At 42.0% G+C, this 22,103-nt stretch overlaps 1 protein-coding gene across 4 annotated transcripts in view; it reads left to right on the top strand.

The window, feature by feature from the left end:
• The window catches only part of LOC130164170 (protein phosphatase 3 catalytic subunit alpha), a 62,737-nt gene that overhangs the window by 6,512 nt on the left and 34,122 nt on the right, over positions 1-22,103 (top strand). For all 4 annotated transcript variants that reach the window (XM_056368701.1, XM_056368699.1, XM_056368702.1 and 1 more), the window contains exon 2: positions 18,860-19,060. In XM_056368701.1, coding sequence (XP_056224676.1) covers positions 18,860-19,060 — 201 coding nt within the window. The remainder of the gene's footprint in view (positions 1-18,859; positions 19,061-22,103) is intronic.

The raw sequence follows: 22,103 nt of genomic DNA, 5'->3' as shown, positions 1-22,103 counted from the left end.
TGTTTGTGACTTTGTGTTGATTTATTTCATATGTATGATTGCTGAAGTCACAACGATTAATTCTTTTTTTTCCTCTAGCAGATTGATGCAGTTGAATCTGCATAATTTCTCATAAATGCTTCAATGTAAAAAATGAATCCTTGCACCCCTTTGTCATTAGCAAAAGTATTGCAGTCTCTTTACATTTCGATTTACCTGAATATTTATTTAACCCCAGCCCACAGGTTTGCACATACAGCCACCTCGACTGCCACGATCCCAATCAGAAACCATTTTAGTAACACTGAATAATGTTTTGTGTCTCAGAATTAAAGATCTCCACAGTAATGTGTTTATCTAGGACAAACCTCCTCTGTGTGAACCGGCAGTATTTTGGCCTCAGTTTTCCTCACACCCTGTTGTACTTGCCTTTATTAGAAGGGGGAGGTTCCTTGTAGTCAAAACATACCTGCATGCTAAATGGGAGACTTGTCTTCATGAAGTGGGACAAGCCTCTGCATGCTGCTGTGTGACAGATGCAAACACAGACGCACACTCCTGTGTTGTGCCAGGCGGTCGTTTGTACTTAAATATGGGTGAAAGGAGTAAAGCCATCTGCGGGCTGCCTGTAAATGGTAGATTAGTAAGCAGAGAAAAGTCAGTGCAGGGGGAGGGGTGTTGTAAATCTTGGGTCGGCTCATCCACTCAGTGCATGTTTGGAGGGGAGGAGGGGGGGATGTGACATGGGAGGGATGTGCAATATCTCATGGTAACAGTCTAGTCAAGATTGCCTCTTCTGTGCTATCATGTAGGCATCGGTACTTGTTGACACATACACACACACACACACACACACACATTGCAGCTGATGCAAATGCAGCTTGCTTCCTATGAAGAACTGATGAATATGCTAATTTCATCTCCAGCACATGGGCATGTATGTTAGGGAACATGCAAAAAATACAAGCAATATACAACCTATATACAACAACTTTATCTGACATTAAAACTTGTTGTTATGATGTTCTCACTGTAGCTTTTTATATTAGCACACCTCAAACAGGGATAGTGACTGAGGTTTACCGAATGACTCCAGAATGCAAATGGGCTTCTAAACTATTGCATCTATTGTAGCGAATCCTGGGCATGACAGTTAGTGAGGCCTAATCTTCTCTATGTGGTCCAGTCATGACTGTAGACTTGTATTCCCCCCCCCCCCCCCAGGGTTTGTTTGATAAAGCAAATCAAGTGCACAACAGGATTTCTCCGATCTGTCTTCAGGGTGTAGCGCTGCATTCCACTGCAGTTTTATTTTGGAGGGACTTTGGTTTGGCCAATCACTGAAGCATAGGCACCAGGAACGGCATCAGCCAACATGGCATCAGCACTGTGCATTCACACAAGTTGCCCACTGGTTCCTGGCCAGTGACAGACTTCAGGCCTTAACTTGCAGTTTGACATATTTCAGGGCATTTTCAGCACTGTTCACTATGAACTAGGGGACCCTGGAAGTGAAGAATGTGTGGGGCGCATATTGAATGTCATGTGTACCAGTTGTTTGCTGCGCTATGAAACAGTGTGGTGTAGTATTTACCCCCACTCCCTCACCTTTTTATTTACCACTTCATCATTTCAGCTGCAGCTGGAGAAATGAATCTACTGCTGCACAGGTTTTATCAGATGAAAAAAGAGAGACTGTCGTATACACAGTTCCTTTTAATTAACAGACCAATCAATACTCTTAATCATGTGTTATGGATAAACTTCATTAAAGCCTTGACTAATAGTGGGGACAAGAATAATAATTGAGCCACTTTTACTTTTTTTATTATGGCTGTGTTGGGTAAAGTGATTTAGTTCTTTTAGGACATTTAGAAAATAAACACATAAATAAATTTTCAGTCTCTGGTGCAAAGCAAAGACTCAGGGTTTGCATGGAGCTTTTTAAAGTAAGGACTTTTTTATTTTATTTCTCAGCTCCATTAAGCAAATGAACAAAAATTTGCTTAATGGAGATAAAGCCCTAATTACAGATGGGTAAATAAGCGCGTTATATGCCGTGTTGTTTTTCCTCTGTTCATTCACTGTTGAGTCTGCAGCGTGAAATCACAACCCCTGGGGGACTTTTCCTTTCTTTCAGGTGTTGTTAGCTAACTAGCTGAAGTACCCAGTGTGGACGAGAGAGAAACTCCAGCTATACAAATACAGCTGGAGGTGAGGCGAGGCCCCAAGGTTTATTTACACTGATTCGCACGCGTTAATTATAGACCACCTGGCTGAAAATGAACCCTCTTATTCCATGTGGTGGTGTCTGCTTATCTTAGTCTGCCATAGGGAAAAAAAACCTTTCATTGGATGTCAGCTTGTTCTATAATTGACCTGACAGGATGTTGTTTTGTGAGATTGGCATTTGTGTGACAGGACATGACAGTATGTCCTGATGATGGCTGACATGCTTCTCATCCACATATTTATTATTTATTCTTTGTTTTTCATTCATTTTGATGTCAGAACTTCATTTAAAAATGAATACTTGAAAGCTATCAAGCTTATAAGCTGATTTTATATGAATTTATTGTTTACTGCTGTTTTATTTTGGCCAGTGGATATAAACTGCTTATGAGTCTCCAAAAATGTCCAATGAGACAACCAGGCAAAGAGGGGTTAAGTTTACCCCACAGCTAATGATGGCAGGCCACTCAGTCACTCCCGCCCACGTGGAGAGGAGAGGGAGGAGGACCGCTGCCTGGCCCACTTACTCAAAACACACTCTGCAGAGGCTGACCAGATCCAGAGTCGTGAGTGAGATGTGTGTGTGTTAGTAGGGGGGTAGGGGGTAGACATACTGTAGTGGTGGCATGTATTTGTTACCCTGCCCTTGCTGTTTTTGTCGGTTGAATTGTGCTCCAGGGTCAACTCAAAAAGGACCATTAGGTGAAATTTCATTACTAGCTGCTGGCTCTTAGCAATCAATTTTCTGTGGGAATATTCTGCTAGTAATTTCAAGGTCAATTTATCTTGTTTAAAGTTAGATTTAATTTTCACTAGAGTATGTCCACAATAGACTGTAGCTTGCCAGCAACACAATGCAGAACAGACAGTCATGACCCCCTGGAAGTAAAGCCGACTTGGAGTTGGCCTTCACCGTTGCCAGGCCTAGACGAGCGTGATCATAGTGCAAGCTGATATCTCGTCAGTCTGAGCTCACAGTGTGCCTCCGTTAGCCAGATTGTGGAGAGGTTAGTGTGTCCCATTGGTCAGATTGATTTTGTGTCTGTCCAAACACCGCCGGGGAGCCATACATTACGATGACCAATCATTTAAGCTTTAATGCCGCACCGCTCCCTATCGGACCATTAGGAGTAGAGGGAGGGCTCATGAACCTCTGTATCTTTTTGCTGTCAAGTGGGCCTGCTGCTTATGAATGGTTGCATTTTGCTTTATTGATTGCATGCAGAGAGATCCTGTTTCTCAGTAGACTGTGGCTGATGCACTAGTCAGCTGTCATTGTTGTGCATGTTCATACATGCATACGTGTTTTCATATTTGTGCGGTGAGGACTCTAAAGAGTGTCAAACTGAAGGAAGTAGTAGGAGCCTCCCATTCCTGGTTTTAGTTTTTGTTTGTGTTAAACTTACTGAAAACGGAATCACAAAACCGTGGGAGACATGTTGTTTCAACAAGATAATCTCGACTCTGTGTGAACTCCTGAGGCCGAGATGTGATCCATTGTTGGTAATTAATGCCGTTGTCACACCCCAGTCCTACACACACATGCTCACTAGCTGTCTGTCATGTTCTTTGGCAGCTTGTTCGTTGTTTTGCTATATCATGCAAGCCTTTAATGGTGGCTCAGCTCTCACAGAAACTGGCAAGGTTGTTGAGTGACACAGAAGCCCACTGGTGCACAGTTACTGCTGTGAACACAAGTTTGGGTATGTCCATGTCTGTGACACACAGTCTCAAGAATACTAAAGAGTACAATGTCTCTGACAGCTTTTCTAGCAAAACTCAACAGTTATGTCAGACAGCACTGTATTTTTTTCTGTCCTGTAAAAAAAGTGAGACATACTGTACAAGACCGATTTTTTGTTTTTCACTGGCTCAACTATTTTCTGTCTCTTTGTCATGTATTCCAGCCACCCTCCAACAGCATATTTCTTGTCTTTTTCCTTTCTTAATTTTTTCACTGTGGTTGTGCCATCCCTGCTTTCAACCATAACTACAATGCTTCCACTAGGCCACCATCTGCCGTTCATTCAGTCCTTCTTTTCATTCTCTTTTGCACATTCGCTTGCTCACGCTGCTGCTCAACTGTGTCAGGCCCATGTTGTAAGACCAAAACACCCATAATGCTTCAGGCCCATCTCCCTGTATAGACCGTAATCCGATCCCCCTGGAGGAATGTGGCAAGCCTTGGGGACGGCCAAATCGAGGTACAAATCAGCCGGTCGGCCGGCAGATAGTGTATCTCCAAGTGATTTTAAGCCAGCACTCCAGCAGCAATTTAGCTTTTTCCTCCACCAGGCAAGATCCATGGTTATTTTCTCAAAAGCTGCATGACAGTAACGTTGTCAGACAATGGCTGTAAGCTGCATTAAACATTTTTTGAGGACTGTCTGTTTTGTAGCTGGCAGTTAAGAGGGCAGGGACTTCTTTTCAACCTAACAGATGGTGTATACAGTGCAGAGCTATGCAGTTCCACAGTATTAGGCTGTGCAGTACTGCTGCTGAAAGTAAATATAGTGTGTGTTTGACAGCCAGCTAACTTTAATGCTCTTTGTAACCACTGCCAGGGTATATGGCAGTGTTTGATTTTGTGCGTCTTTGTGTGCCTTAGGTGAAGAAAATGGTTCCTTTAAAAATTTCTTCAGTCCTGTGTATTTGCTGCTGGTGTCAAAGCATTGCAATTATCGAACCTTTATGTTGCAGGAATGCTCTGCTGAGGAACATACCGAGTGGAAATGTTTATGAAAGTTTCCCTAAGTAGAGAATTTGAGAAAAACTTACCCACTGTATCTGGTTTGAAAATGTGAAAAAATACAGCTGAGGAAGTGCACGAGAAGAGTCTGGGAGTCCAGACTCCCTTCAGGCAGTCAAGCTGTCAAGTGTCCCTTTCTGAGTCCTGATTTTACTCACTGACCTGATCCTCAAGGACACATGACCCCTGGAGCAGGCCGGTTTGGCACTTGAGGATCAGGGGCATGACCTAGGCAGCCTGCTACTGCTTGACCCACACTACCCAGTAGCACCTAGAGTTTAGTAAAGGCTCTGGTCCTTACACAGGCTACAGCCACACTAATATCTTTTCAATTTAAAACGAACTCCGTTCAGACGAGCATTTTGGCTCTGTATCACAAATAATCTCTGTCCATATTAACACTCCTGAAAACACATATCACATGACCATTCAGTTTGATGCCGTTTCTCCCTCACAGGTGTCACTTGACAGGAGCGTGACAAATCAAGGAAGGATACGATATGACTGATGAGACGTAATCAGGAAGTGAACGTGGGTGTTTTGCATCATGGTTTCCAAAAGTCTCTGTTTCTGCCTGTCTAGACTAAAATGCGACGCTGGAGTTTTCAAAGCAGCAGAAGTCTCTGTTTTAGGGGCTTAAAAACTCTGGCGTAGTATGGATGACAGACCTAAACGTAGCAAAAGTGATGCACTTTAAAACTATAACATGTTAGTGTGGTTGTAGCCCTAGGCTCCCCCTTTGACTGGACACTGACTGCAGAGATGGCTTTTGAATGTGATGCTTTAACTGCCTTTAATCTCACGGCGGCTAGTAAAGCCTGCACAGATGGTGCCTTCAGCATAATACTCCGCTAGTGAATTTTGAAAGTGCTTTCTGTGCAATATAGAGGTCAGGCTGGCAGCAGAGAAGGATGATTTACTTTACAGTCACTTTTAGCTCAGAAGGGTTGCATAATAGCAGCTACTTCAGGGGCTCCTCCTGATATATAGAGCTCCTTCGGGGGGGCTGGGAATGGCGAGACAAGATGTGTGTGTGTGTGTGTGTGTGTGTGTGTGTGTGTGTGTGTGTGTGTGTGTGTGTGTGTGTGGTTGGTGTAGAGTTATATCCCTTGCTGACTCAGAATTCCTTTGGTCTATAGAGAAGTAATTCTTTTCTTGCCCTCCCTCCCTCCTATCCCAGCCCGTGCAGTTTTTTTGCTTTTCTTTCTTGGCAGTCAGGTACCCCTGCTGGCAGGAGAACCCACCACACCCGCGCAGCCGTGGCCTAGATACAGAGATGGGCTTGAGAGGTGGGCGTGGGCAGGGGGAAAAAGGAAGCAATGGCAAAGGAAGGGGACTCTTAGGGGCCTTGTTGTCTTGGCAAGAGGGAGGAGGAGGTGGCTGGCTGCGCCATCCCATTGCCTCACCACCTGTCCTCTGAAAAATCACAGTCAGTCTGCCAGAAATGAAAACTCAACCATGGATCTCTTGGACACAAACACTTGATACCCGAAAGATGCTTGTTACAATATTAGATGTGTCTTTTTATACTTCAATCAGAATCCTTCAGTACTTTTTGGGATGAAATATTTTAGCTCTATTTATGTATTTATTTATCCAGAAAACATATTAAAGTTTGCTTGCCATTTCTGACCCTGCCTTGTCCTTTTGACATGGCATGGAGGAATGCCATTTCACATATGTGATGAGGCTATTCTTGTATGATTGGGAGGGTTTACCCCACTCCACAGATGATTGCGATAGTGGCTGTGTGGTATTCACTTTCAAGTTGAGCAGGTAACCTTCTCAGTGCAGAGTAGTATGGGAAGGGGATGGGGGTTAATTAATGATGAGGAATGTTATCTACAGTTCAGTCTGTGTTTTATTTGGGTCAGCCTCAGGTCTGGTATGCTCCGTTTACCAAGTGTGGGTGCAAATACAGACTGGCCTCATCCCCTCTGTACGCGTCTAGTAATTGCATTCTAGAAATGCCAACATCTCAGCTGCCAACGAGCCCTCCTTGGGAGGTGCGATCACGCCTGTTGAGGCATATTATCTCAGAGGCAAGCTGTGAATGAGTACAGAAAACACTGAAGTCAGTCTGAGTTTCTGGAACGAAACAACATATTTCTATTGATTTACATACCATATTGTAACGTATTAGATGATATTATATCCAAATAGGTTGCGGGATCCCCTAATCAGCCTGCCATATTCACAATATTCAAGGTAATGCTATGTGGTCTTGCATTGCATGTGTTCTGCAAGCTGAATTGTTCTCCTTAGAGGTTTTATGAATTGAAATACTTAAAAAGAAAAGGAAAAGCTACAATTTGGCTATTAACAGTTGACTGTAGCAACATTGAAAAAAATTATTTCAGGTGCAAAATATAGAAGTAATTTGCTTACAGATCTGACGTTGTCTGAGCAACCAACATTTTAAAGCACTTCTGCAAAAGTTGCTACAAAGTTGTCCAGTGTAATAGTTGAAGCATGCTGTGTTATATTTTTACTTGCCTGTCATTGTATCATTATGGTATTGGGTTTCGCATGTTTAACTTAGTAGTAAAGTTTTTGAAGTCAAACCTCTGGTTTTGTCACAACTGCCACCCCAGCTGAACTGCACACAGCAGATCTGTATCATGTCCAGCCGCCCATATGCATGTCACTGCACACTCATGGAGCAAGCCACCAACAAGAACGCTTTGTAAAGTGGCTGCCTGGGCGCCGGTGGAGCTCTTCAGGGTTAGTGGGGACATATGTTCTCGATAGACCTGTGTTGTCAGTCCTTCCCAATGCAAGCGCCAGTTGACAGCATGATGGAGAGTGGCGGCGGACTCGCACAAAGGTGGTCCTTTGCATGTGCAGGGCCAGGTTTTTGCCCAGATTGGAATCCAAACACACCCACCAATTTCTCCTCAGCTCCCTGCCCAACCAGTTAAATATTTAGCGTCACGTCATCTTGCACTTGATGACAGCTCATAGAATAAAGCCAACAGCCAGTTGACCTCGAACATACATGTTCTGCACTTATATACGTTGCCTTACTTTCAGCAAGCTGACACCTATGTCTTGCTTGGAGACTTTAGCTGTTTGTTGTGTGGTGGCCCTAAAATGACAAGTGAAGAAAACAGCATGTTGTATTTATGTTGTATTTGTCATGAAAGCAGGCTTAAAGGTGTAGTACTTAACCCTGGGGAATAGGCAGGTAAGTGTTGCTATGAAGCTGTCTGGCTGTTATGTGCCACAGGTTCCATTTGTGGGAATAGCTTGCATACAGCCGAGCATGCACCCGTAGCACCCTGTCTTCCAGATCCTTTCAGCCTCCTCCATTGTTCCGTCTCTGCTATGCTCTAAAGCTGATTACAGCGCCTTCTCTAATGAAAGCTAATCCTGTGTCACAGCATTGTGGAGAGGGAGGAGGGGGGCAGGCCTCAGCACGGCAAAGCTAGCAGGGAATGTCTTCTTCAGGGCCTGTCAGAGTGGCTTTCAGAGGAAATGCCAATGAGAGTGTTAACGTCTCCGCAAACCTGGAAATCTGCGAGGTGTTTTACATTGAGGCTGAGATGTTTTTTTTGTGCCGGCCTGTTGGCCCTTAACACCTTACACACAGTGCTGCCCAAACTCGTAATGGCCTGTGATTATTCACTTTAACTATGTTCAGTCCAGTCGTTCATCATAGCTTCCGAGTAGCTGTAACTGACTTGTCTAACTGACTCCAGTGTTGGCATCTTGAGTTTACTGTTATATTACACTTCAGGTCTCTCTGACCTTCTGTCATCCCTTTAGCTGCACTGAAAAAGTGCATACAGTATCCATAGTGTAGGATCAGGCATTGGAAAAACATCAATAGCCAAAGACTAGGCGTCATACTTTTTAGGAAAAGCAGACCTGAAAGTCACACTCACACTTCTTGCTATTGTTTCCTTGCACTTCTGTTTCCGTGAAGCAAAATTGCAGTTCTATTTGCAACAACTGTGATTGACTAGATTATCTTCTAGAGCTGCATAAACAGTTTGATTTTGATGTGACAACATACAGAAATTTGTCGAAATTATAAAGACAAAAACTGAATGTCAGAAATGACGACAGTTTCTCTCCCCGTATTGCCGTCAATACCTCAGTTCAGGGCTCTTCCATTACAGAGTATCCAGTTGATACCAGCACTCTCTTTTTGCCAAATCTAAAATCTGTGCACCTCACTGACTGCGGCCATTATTATGTAAGGTAACATGAGGCCAGGGATGGCTGTGGCGCTGAAAACTGATTTAGCTGTCTGACATGACAGTGAATGTAATTAATAACTGAAACACTGAATCTTAAATTGGCATTAATAAAGAAACTTTATTTAAAATTGATTAGTCACATCATGGCTGATGCCAGATCTGCTCAATAAGGTCAGAATTGTAGGATTGATGGATCGTTAGTTTTCAGCAGTTTGTGTTTATCATGATTTATGATTGTGTAGATTTGGAAAGTGCAGAGATAGAAAGAATTAACGTGATAAAGCATCCATACTCCTACTACTTTTTCCAGAACATTTGGGTCTTACATTGCTGTATAAAACAAAAGCCACACATGTCGTTGAGTGTCTTAAGGTCTATAATTTGCTGTAGTTGTGTGAGGATGGTAAATCTGCAGAGACATCCTATTAGTGGACTGTGAGACAGTTTTTGATGGATTGACAGGTGCTTGTTTTTCATCCTAACTCTTGATGCATTTTTATTACATTGACTGATTTTTCTCTGCCCCTGACTCATGCACCTCCCCCACTCCAGCTCCAAATCACTGTAGTCATTTGCCAGCCGTGATCCAGGTCCCTGGCGGCCTCTCTCTATGTCATTGATCGGCTGCTACATTGATGGCTCACCACACACCCAACCACTACCACTGGAAAACCAGTGCAGGGACATCCTTTAGAAAATGCCCGTACACCCCCACCACATCATCCGCCGTCTACTCCCATCATCCACCGCCTACTCCCATCTGGTCATCCTTACATGCATACATACATTCATCAGCTCACCCACTACAGCCTCCCACGCCTCAACCCTAACCTTACTAATTAATCAGGGACTTAGCCAGAGTGCTGCCTGAGCAGCGGTGCATTTTGATCACCTGCTGCTGCCAACACTTTCTACAATTCTCATCAAAAATCTGTTGAGCCAACAGCAGGATTAACGTTTGCTTGTCACTCAGTCTCACATTGCTGTCGCCAAGGTCTCTGAAACACTGCTATGGGCTATTTTCTGTCAGAGCTTGATGGACTTTGATAACCCTGACAGCCATGGCTGGATGGATCCAGGTTTTGGGTGTGTTGTTGCCTTGTTTAGTATACAACCTGTCTATCTTGATAATGAGGATCCCGAGATAACTGTCATTGATGGGATCCGCTGTGCAGACAGCCATACATGTTATTGCAGGGAACAGCTGTCTGATGCACTATCACACTCCTGTTGTTTGTGTTTCACCACAGTCTGCTAATGTATTAGTTTTTAGGCATGTGACAGTGGACTATGTATGATAAGGCTTCTGCTCAGATTTCCAACCTTGGATCGAGTCATTGCAGAACGTGACATGCTGCTGGCGACTAATTTTTAAGCCAATATTTTGATGGATGAAAGATTTAGACTGAGAATCTACAGCACTGTTTCCCTGGCAACCCCTTTTACTCACTTTAATCTAATATCTCTCCTGTTTGTCGATGCAATGTAAAAGTATATCTCTGCAGCAGATGATGACGGTCAGCAACTCTTTAAAGTACAGTAGTATGGTAGCATTAATGGTAGCATTAAATCAAAGTTATGGTTATTAGAGCTACAATTAATTATGAGATTGACCACAGGCCATAGACTGAAGTAATGAAAATGATTTCAAAGCTTGCAATTTGTACATGCAATAGGCTACAATTTAATATTTGTAGGGTTTCTTATTTGGGAATAGTTTAGGATAATGTTTTTTGAAAAGTTATGAAAAATGATCAGAATTGCTTTGTTTGTCAGACTTCATTGTTTGTAGAAAGGAATGAGTATCTGCAAATTGAGAATTATAGAGTATGAATCTGCAGAAACAGTGTGTTGTTCCGCAGTTTTTCGGGTCAAAGATAACAGTGTTGTGCCAAACATGAATTATATAAAATATAAAAGTGCTCTATTTAGATTGTTATTTATCTGACAAATTTCTGAGTATATTTTTCAGTGCATTACACATCACCATTTGTGCTCCATGTAGCCAAAACTGACTGAGCAAACAGTGCTGAAACAACATCCAGTGCTTCACAATTATATAAGGATAGTGCTGCAAACAAGGGCACATAGAATGAGTGATTTAACTTTAACGCTACTAATTTAATGAAATCAATCCAGTAGTTTGAGGGCATCTGCAGTATATACTAATACAGAGTATGGGTGCTTTTTCCTTCCTGACTGGATTAACCACAACAACATGTAACTTCCATTCCTGCTGCTACAGTATATTGAACTGGCTTGCTACTAATTTGAGGAAATTAATTGAGTAATTTGAAGGCACAATCTAGTAATTTTAGGGCATGAATTATTAATTACAGGGAGTAAATTAAGTCTTACAAGAGCACAAGTTATTCAAGGGAGCGATTGATAATTTGTGGGCACAAATGATTAAATGTGTTACCTTTAATACCTGCTGGGCTCTGTAGGATTACATGTCTTTGTGGCACGATATCTGTCTTTGATACAGGCGCCCACAGTCTTTATTGACAGTTCTTCTCAGTCCCTGTTTGCATTTTTATTTCCTCTGATGCAGCCAAGAGCCCTTTTTCTTCTTTTCACCTTTTCTCTTTCCGTCTCTGTCTGTTTGTCACTGAGAAGGTGAGTGTGGTTGGCTCTGCTCTCCTTCCTGCCTAAACCACAGAGGTACCCACTTCATTCCCACACTGTGCACAAGTATAATTGGCAGACTCAAAAGCACTGAGCTTCAAAGCTACACTCTGCTAAGCGTTTCGTTCAGGGCCGGCTTCTTCTATCCCTGCTAATTCATGGTAAAGAGGTTCACGGCAATTTCGAAGTGACCTTTTCACCGTTAGCCCTAAAGCCTGCAAGCCTTTTGAATATCTGCTCTGTCCTCGGTTGCCAGATGGCGACCCTCTTATGTTCTGTAGGTTGACTTCCATTTTAATGCATCTTCATATGACATAATATTGGAAAACCAGAGTAGTTTCTCTTTGCTTTACTGAGTCACGTTGCATATGCCAGGTGTATGGATTCAGCTGCTGCATCTGCTCAGTGACGATACAGCCTGTTAATACTTGCTTTTGCAGAATTATCCAACAACTTATAGTTTCCAGTGAAGTGCCTGATGTTTAAATGACAAAAAGAAAATCTGCACGCTCTAGATCTGACTTTTCCCAGGGCCAACTGATCAAGTGTCCCTCGTCAACTTCTCTTACTGTCCATTGATTTAAAAAATATTGCTTTTCTGACTCATCCTAAATGTTGAGTATGAATCCTTCTGTGCTGACTTAGAGCTGCTTTGGTCACAGTACACTCTTATTAAAAGGAAGGATGTTCACTTGTGGGATTAACCTACCTTTTCTTTCTGTTTTATTATTTCTTTGCTTAAGAATCATCTCTAAATTAAGATAGCAGCCATAAGCCTTAAATATTGTTCACGCCTTTCGGTATTATAACACACCATTTGTACTGTGGACTGTGGGCGTCAATCTTCAACTGTAATTTATACTGTTTTATTTGTATGTAAGGAGCAGTGCTGTGCTGACTGAATTATTGATTGACAGTGTTATATAGGTTTTGTAGATAGGCTGGAGATGGAGGCAGAGTTGCACAGAACTGAGATGCCAGTTTCAGACCTGACATATTAAGACGCTGTTGTGTAGTGTGTGTAGTGTATTGCAAATAATTTATCACCTCCTGATATAATGTGTTATATGGTTCAGCTGCTGCAGTTCTTTGTTGTCAGCAAAGATAGCCATATGATCTCAATCTTTTGCATTATGCATGTCAGGTAATCAGCTTCGGAATGGACTCTGTGGTAGTGTATTAATGAAGCAATGAAACTGCTGCCAGATGACATTTGAAGTTCAGGTGCTTTGTGGTGCACAGTATGTTCTTTGTTTCCTCTCGCCTACAGACGCTCGTGCGTTCTGCTCATCCTGGACGCATAAACATATCCCGCTCTAATTCAATGTCGTTATGTTATTTAATTAAGCGGCTATCACTGGAGAGTGAGTTGCGCACTCCTGGTGCCCTATTCAACACTTGGCAGTCATCCTCTGTGCATACACCACACACAGCGGCTGCTCCATCACTAAAAGGCTTCCAACTGGGAAAAAGTCTGAGTGTGATTGAATTTTTCTTTTCATTTCTGCACCATCAATAGCAGATTATATCACATATTATGCATATGGTGCAGCAACATCATACATCATGTGCTGGTGGGTGGATTTCTTCTTTTTTCTGCATGTGTTGTGTATTGCAAACAAATACTGTTGCACACCACTCCACTTTGGTTGTGCCGTCTTACCTGGCACTGTTGATCAGATAGTGAGTTTCCACTTGATTCATTAAACAGAGATCTGGCTTACTGCTTACCTTGCCTCAGAGAGCACAGCACCATCATTTGAAAAGCTAAATGGATCAGGGGAATAGTGACTACTGTTTTATGCGAGTAAGGAAGCAAAGTTATAGATCAGTATCACTCCTCAGATCAGACACTGCGCTGCCTTTGCATAATAACATCTGACCATGCAGTCAGATTACTTCTGGTATTCTATGCTTTGTATGAACTGACCTTTGTTGCACTCGCACATAGTTCTGGAGTCTTTGTTCTGCCTCAGCTCCCTGTTGGTCATGCTGAGATTTCCACTGGTCATGCTGAGTCTTAGGGGAGGAAAATTGCCGGTGCGGTAGCTTGTCTGGTGGAAGGGGGCGGAGGGTTTGACATAGGCAGTGACAACCAGAGTCTTGCCCACACTCCCGCTGCATCATGCTCCGTCAGCAATTTCTTGCAATTGTCAATTCGGCATCTGATGGAAAGATGCTGTGCGTTGCAGGATTTAGGTTTCTGGCCCTGAAACTTTAAGAATTTATCATTGGTTGTTGCTTTCCTTGACAAGCAGTCTGCTCTATCTGTATGGTTCAAAATGAATTCATTTGTTTTACCATTGCCCACTCCCTGTCCACAATCCCAACCCAGGTCAGACAATGCCAACTTAGTGTTTTTCAAATGGCGGCAGTTATCAGCAGATAGCTCGCTCTTCTTGAATACCTTGGGCAACCAGAGTCACTGTTTGCTATAGGTATTGTTGTGCAGTCAATGAAAATAAACTGGCACCATAGCTGTCAGTAGCGGCGCCATTTGGATGCCGATCAATTGAGTAGAACTGTATTATTGTATTGAAAGAACAAACAATTTCTGATTCTATATCGCTACAAAGTACAAGCATGTTTTGAAATTTGGAGGATTTCCCCTGAATATTGCTGCACATGACTGCACTGATGTTTACTCTGTTTTTTATGTTGGGTTTAGTGCACACAACTTTCAGACAGCTGACCAGGCCAGTAAGGAAATTGATGTACAGGAATTGTAGACATCTGAACTGCCAGTTCAGGCCAGACTCACAGTTGCGCTCCGTGTTCCTTACTAAATGAAGCCAGGGGCTGCTTGGTGAGCTCTGCAACAGTCTGTCTCACTTTCTCCAATTAAGCTGATCTGTCCAGCACCATATGACTGCACACCTCCCGCTGTCTCATTCCTCAGAGAGATCACATTAGCTCTGAGCTACACCAACCTGAACATTTCAAGCTGCCCGTTTTCCCACTGCCTCTCAGCGGTTTCAGATGCACTGCACCCCGTGGTGCAGATTTCTCAAGAATCACACCTCAATGTCTCCTGTAATCTGGTGAAATTACTCCATTCACCATTGCTGCATGAACAAAGGTGACTGCTACGATTGATGCACTAAAGCCTTCTAACCTCAGGACTTAAGACTCTGTTAATCCACTGTCGAAGGAAATCATTACATGTTGCTGTAAACCTCACTGACCAACACAGGATAGTATAAATAAACTTTAAAGTGGATTTATCATGTCCTCCAGACATCCAGAGGTTTATTGGTCTATTAGTCTTTAAACTTAATGGCTAATGGATGGCTTTAATTTGTAGCCTGGAAATTACAATGTTAATCTGAGACAAATTACCAGGGAAAGTTAAATCAGACTCCAGGTCTTTTTTTTTTTTTTCATCCTCTCTGACCCTCTCACATTCTCTCGTCAGTTCTCTCTCATGCTGGATTCGAGGCTGCAGTGCAATTTCCCAGTTACATAACAGGGGGGAACAGAGAAATGGTAAAATTAATGAAGGCAAAAGCGACCGGCTAATGGAGACCATTTTTGAGTCATACTCGAGTTGCAGGCAGATCGCCTCGGGTCAGTTTATGCTCCCACAGCCATATAAGCTCTGCATGAAAGGATGGATAGATCCACAGGGTTATTTGTAACAATCAACAGTTGCTGTGTGGGAATGTTCTGATACTGTTGTTTGGGAGGAAAAGGTTTTTTGTCTGTCAGACTGACTGTCAGTCGCTCACATTTGAATGGCTAATTACTGCAGTGACTGAGAAGGATGTTGCCCATTATTTAATCCAATATTTGACACCAACATTTATTTTCCTGTTCAAATTACTGAACACAACAAAAGTTTGATGATTTTTCTTCCTTGACTAGGTTGTTAATCCATGTTGTGCTTTTTCCCTTAGCTCAGGACTTTTCATTTTTGTCATGGTAGTAACGCCTTTTTCTTTAGAGTGTAGAACCTACCATTACAATGTGCCATGTAATGTTTTGGCAGAGGTGGGTGTTACTCTTGTTAATTAGGGGGCTATTAGAAATTCCACAAGGGGAAAGTTCACAATGTTTCCATTGTCACGGCTGTAGGAAATGGAAGGATGATGTGTTGAGAGGTTGCCAGTGCGCCAACAACCACAGCTTCCATGCAGGTTATTTCTATTAAAGAATAATGTTATTCTTTTGTGTTTGAATTGTAGAATGAGTTATGTTTTGTCACTTCAGTGGGAGCAGATGTGACTCAGTCAGAGTCCACAGTTACTGTGATAGTACCAACTGTTGTACTGTGGGAACACCAATCTCCTACAAAATCACTGTTAACACATCAAAGGTTTACATGTGTCCCATCACCTCTGGATTTGCATCTTCAGTGCGGCAGTGGTCATATTTCACGACATGTCTGACGACGGAGGCATAGTCAAACAACCATTATAACCATTAGATATGGGGTTTTCCCATGCATCTCCCTCATGAAACTCAATGGTTTTATCCCCAGACTTGCTGTTTATCATTTATCATCTATGGGTTTGGTCCGCTGCCAGCTATCCTTCCACACAAACAGAATATATTGTTGTAAAGAGAGTAAATAACATGGTTTAGTCTCATAAAGTTTGACTCTAAGTGCATAGTTGTGGTGGACTGTCTTGGGAGTTTGCCTGTCGTTGCTGTGGTGCTTAATTGGCTAACAATGTGGGCTAAAGAAAATAAAGTAAGCACCTTACCCTCTCCCCTTATCTGACAGTTATGACAGGAAACTAAAATCAATAGCCCTTATATTTAGTGATTTAATAGTTGTGCTCTTAATCATTGTGGAGTATTTGGGACATAATCATGTTGCAAATTCTTGACCCAGCTGTCATGTTTAAAACACAGACTCTCTGTTCAGGCAGAAAATGTCCCCAAACAGACTCATAATAGTTCACATGAGTGTTCACACTGTATGTGTCATACATCCCAGGGGCCAGCATGGTGAAGTCGTTCAAGCCCCAAGGCCCTGGCCTTAGGCTAGAGTTGCATAGCAGGTGCTCAGAGGAGGCCAACCTGGGGCCTTGGGTAATTCTATCTCAGATGGGGATTTCTGAATGCCCCAGATACCTGAGTGCAGACACTGGGTTTTTATTGTTTCAGAAAATTTCTTTAAGCACATTGAGTATTTATTTTGCTTGAACAAAGTTTGTGTTAAGAACACATATTGGTGTTAAGTATGCAGATTTGCAAAGGTTTCTGGTTGCAGGACAGAGGAAAATGAAAATAAAGTTCATATGAAGAGTCATAATATAAGTATATGATACAGACAGCACAATACTTCTGTTATGTCACACAGAGCATTAAAACAGCAGTTAAGGAGCAAATAATTAACAGCTAGGTAGAGTAGTTAGCTAGTTTCCATAAAGCTTGCCAGCATCATAATGTTGACTTTCAGATATCACAAATAGGTTTCCATGTCATTCGTTGGCTTCAGGCTCTCTTAGAGTTTGATCCAAGTGTGGACTGAGCACAGCTTTTAAGGACAAATGTAGATATATGTGTACATATGTGTACTGTCAGTTAGATAACACCTTGATGATTTAGATTATTGTAGACTGTAATGCTGAACATATTCAGGGTACAACTCTGTGAGTCCAGTAAATCTGCAGTTTCAACGTACACCTGTTAGAAAGCTTTAACTACTGCAGTTGAGATCCCAAATATCGTCTGTCACTAAGCACAGTGTGACACAGATAAAGTTCAGGTCTAATTACCACTGATGTCACCTTTGGGGAGGATGGATGTGAACGCACATACACAGACACACACACCAACTCAACACTATTTGCTACTGGCTTAGTACATTAGTCACACCCGTGTGTTATGTGCAAAGTCTGCAAGTGGACCTTAATTAAGAGCGTGTCTTATTTTTTAAAGTCCGTGAAGCTGCTGAATTGAAAGGTCCACAGGATGTGGTCTTTAATTATGACCTTTTTGTACCTTTTCTGTCAGTAAGTGATACGCTCATGAGGGGGTTGTAAAAACGAAATATTAACACACTAGGCTTTTGCTAAGGTGGAGGCCATTAAAAGTACCTTTTAATGAGTTTCATTTGAAAACGTAAAGTTCGTTTTTATGTGTTTGATGATCAGCTGCTAAATGGCAGTGACATGAGGTCCATTTTAAACAGTTATATTGTGGGGTTTCTGCTCTTTGCTAACAAGAAGATGCCTTTCATTTAAAGTCTGTCTAAAGACTCACTGGGCTATTTACATAGAAAATGTGCACCATCTAATTTTCATGCTTGATTGGAAAGTTTACTGTTTTAAATTAAAATGCAAGCAAACAGGATTCAGGCTTTTGAATGCATCAGTTGTATCCAAATTACTTTAGCATGTGGAATTTCTGTGAAAATCTCTCTTTTTATAAACCACTAATTATAGTAAATCGACAGTTAAAGAGATATGTTGTGTATTTGGTCTAATTTCCATGATGCCTTCAAGACTCAGAAATATTCATAATTTTACTCCTTTAAATAATTGTGACCTGCAAATAAATAAAAATGCAAGTCAGGCTGAATATTATGTCTCTATTCTTCTGATCATGCACATAAAACAGAGCATGTTTAAATAAAGAGATGGTTACACATTAAACCCTGCAAGATAATACTCATGTTATGTAGACTTTGTCCTCATATGAAAGGCTTCTTATGTTAATAAAACAAAAGATATCTCAGTTCTCTGCTTCATTTTCAAAGTGTAATCTCTTTTGCTATGAATGTTGCCAAGCAAACTAGAAACTGTGTGGGTCTGTTATAAATATTGGAAATTGAATGACTCACAGATCATAGCAGCAATCTGGTAAATTGTCTCAGAGGGAGGGCGGGAAGCATGGGAGTGAACACTAACTCCCTCTCCTGCTGGGAGTCGATCCCCTGGAAGGTACAAAGTACCTTGTAATCAAACAGCTTAAATGCCGTTTGCTCAGTGATGTGGAATTAACTGTGTATTCTCATAAGCCCTTTGTCATTGAAAAGTATATTAAAGCACTGTAAATATATTACGAAAGTATATCACCCGTAATGATTCTTTTTATTTTTTTCTAACCCTTGCAGCTGTCCCGTTCCCCCCCAGTCACCGGCTGACGGCTAAAGAGGTGTTTGACAGCGACGGGAAGCCCAAAGTGGACGTGCTGAAAGCTCACCTAACCAAGGAGGGCCGCGTGGAGGAAGCGGTGGCTCTGAGGCTCATAGGAGAGGGTGCCGCCATCCTGCGTTCAGAGAAGAACCTGCTGGACATCGAGGCTCCTGTGACAGGTCAGGAGTCAAATATGACACATTGTGTTTGGTCACACACAGCTGGAAGTCACCACCAACAAATTAGGGTTTTTCTAAGAGGTGTCACTAGAGTGTGAGGTCACTGCCTTCATGCACTATCACTACTCTATCACTACTCAAACAAGTGTATTGATTGCTGGTTTGTGTCTGAACTCTTTTGTATCTTTTTTTTTCTAAATGCAAAAGTTCATTACTTCAGAAAGCAGAATTTGTGCTTGTTTTTGTAAAGTACACAAACAAATGACAGATGATGATATCACAATCAAAATTCTACAATACATTAATTTGAAATAACTTGTACAGGCCTTTCTGTTTGTTTTATATGTCAGGATACTTAGACAGCTTGCACACGTGTTACAATACAAACACAAACACACACTCTGTGCTCTCCTCGGAGAGGACTGCATGCTTACTGCACTATCGAAACTTAATTTTCTTAATCAAGTGAGTCATTGTGCCTTCAGGCCACACGTGGGCCATGTAGCCAGCCATAGCAGTGTGTATTTTATTTTAGGATACACACAAGTGTAGTTCATCCAATTTGGCAAAACTAACAAGCTCAGTTTCACTCTCTTACTTGCATTAAAACACTGCTCTTATACAGAAAACCTCAGCAGAATACTGTTTTAATGCTGAGAGGGGAATCTAAAAACAGCTGTTAACCTTGAAAATGGTAATAGGACACATTTCCCTCCTTTTATCAGAGCTATTTACCACTGTGGTGAAGCTGTGCAAGCTGACACATTCATCATTTGTTTGTACATACTTATTTTTCTTTCTTTTTTGTAGTTATTTTATCTGAGAAGCGCCCTGCAGCTGAAGTTCAGCTCATTCATCCCTGCCTCTGGGAAGGGACATACTGTAGGAGGCTCGCTGATGCATATGCACAGATCCAGTCCATCTATTGTTGTCTTTCTTCCTGGTCAAGTGCCCTGTTCCTCCATTAGACTTTCTGATGAGGCTTCTTTGATGTTGTTGTAATCAGAGGCAGAGACCTACTCAAAGCCTCTATGGCAACCTCATCATTTCCTAATACGAGACCATTCCCAAAATATGGTGAGACAGAGAGATCCATTCTAACATTTGGCAGGCTTCGCTCTTACTTAAATTCATGAATGCATGGCTCTTTTTAAACAAAAGTGTGGGTGCATCGTTTACTGAGGCCATTATGATAAGAGAGTATCCTGTCTAGCTGCTTAAGAGAGTGAAGCTTAACAAAAAGATGCAATCATAAGCCTGATGTGCTGCCCCTGTCTTTGGGTTTGCAGGCACATAAGCAAAGGATTAAGAGAAATCCTAATAAACAGCTAGATTTCTGTTTATTTAGCCATGTATACACATAACCGGCTTTCTTAAAGGCTTTTGAGTGAATTGTGTATGTGACAAAGTATCACTGTGTATGCAACATAGAGAGATGAAAGGAAAAATGAGCTGTGCACCAGTGTATCCAAACGAATTAAATCCTAATTCAGACTGAAAGTCTGCAAAATTGTATTGATTCTCCAGTTTAAACCAAAAACCACTAAATAAGTTAATTTCCATAGTGAGACAGCGGGCTATTTGTAAAAATCAAACACATATGCACAGAAGGAAAAGCTGTGATCTTTCAAAGCTTGTCCTCGTTGTGCTTGTGCTCAAACCAAAAAAAATCTCTTAAAGTGACAGCGTGTAATTTTTAGATATTAACTTACAAAGATAAAATCTGACAATGCTGGTTCAAAAATATGGCGTTAGGCGCGGGAGAGATCAGATTATTGAGGACATGTAAAAACATTACTCGATTTCCTGCTTTAATCTGATCAGTTTTGTTTCTTGCATGTAAACATGCTCTTACATTGACCTGCCGCATCGGTCAGATTTTCAGTTAAACTCTAAAAAGCTCCATCACAAGTGAACACGTATTTCCAGCTTCTTGTCTGTGTGCAAGTGGAGGATCCAGAGGAGCTGTGAGTGTGTTTGTGTGCGCGCAATTGTGTACACGAGCGCGGCTATGAAGCACTTCTTTCCACTCCCACGCAACACCCCTGTCTCAACCCCTCTCCCACTCAGTAGTCCTTTTCAACAAGGATTTCTCTGTTGCGCGTGCTTGTGATCCTGCTGTGTCTCCCTCTCGAGCACGCTCCCAAACTCACACACCGTTCTTTATAAACATTTCTTTGTTTCCCTCAGTACTCCTCTTCTTTCTGTCTGCCATGTTTTATCTTTCTGTGTCACGCTCAGGGACTGTTTCTTTCTCTCTCTCTCTCTCTCTCTCTCTCTCTGTTTCTCTCTCTCTCTCTCTCTCTCTCCATGAACACACCTCCCATTCCAGCATGACACATGGTCAGCAAATTAGTATGTAAATATTTATCATAGATGCAAAGCACCGTGACATGTCAGCTATCTCTCCCCCTCTTTCTGCTGCTCACACTCACATAGTCACTTCCTAGTCGGGCCAGATGGCAGGTGGGGTTTTCATGGAGGGAGGGGTGTGTATGACGAACAGAGCTGGCTTAGGCCACTGAGTACAAGCTGCTCCCATGGCCTTCGCACAAGTCACCCATCAGCAGAGCTTCTACAGCCACATCACCAGGCAACAACGAGCTTCATGCACTTGATTGCAGTGCAGGTGCTTGACCCTGTTGGAGCTTGGTCTCCAACATGTTAAAACACTAAAAACAAGATATTTTTTCATGAAATGTTGAAGTAACTAGAATCTGAAATCTATCTAAGATGAAATGTGTTTTCCTTGAGCTGTTTGTATTTCATAGTATTAGATATCTTTGATGAAACTGTGATGGAGACCTTGGTTGTGGAATTTCTGTTCCATAACGTAAAAAGGTCTTAGTACGACCTTGGTGATGATGATGATGATGGCAGTTTTATGAATTTAATGTGTAGTGTGCTTGCTCTGTGCAGCATTGCAAAGCTATTAAACCTTTCCAGTAGGTCCTTATGTAATAGTCTTACAATGAGAAACACACTTATGGTTATCAATCAATCACTCAATCACTACTTTATCTTGGCATAAGTGAATACAGAC

Source organism: Seriola aureovittata, chromosome 23 (assembly GCF_021018895.1).
Source record: "Seriola aureovittata isolate HTS-2021-v1 ecotype China chromosome 23, ASM2101889v1, whole genome shotgun sequence".
Lineage (NCBI taxonomy): Eukaryota > Metazoa > Chordata > Actinopteri > Carangiformes > Carangidae > Seriola > Seriola aureovittata.
This window is presented reverse-complemented; position numbering and strand designations above follow the sequence as displayed.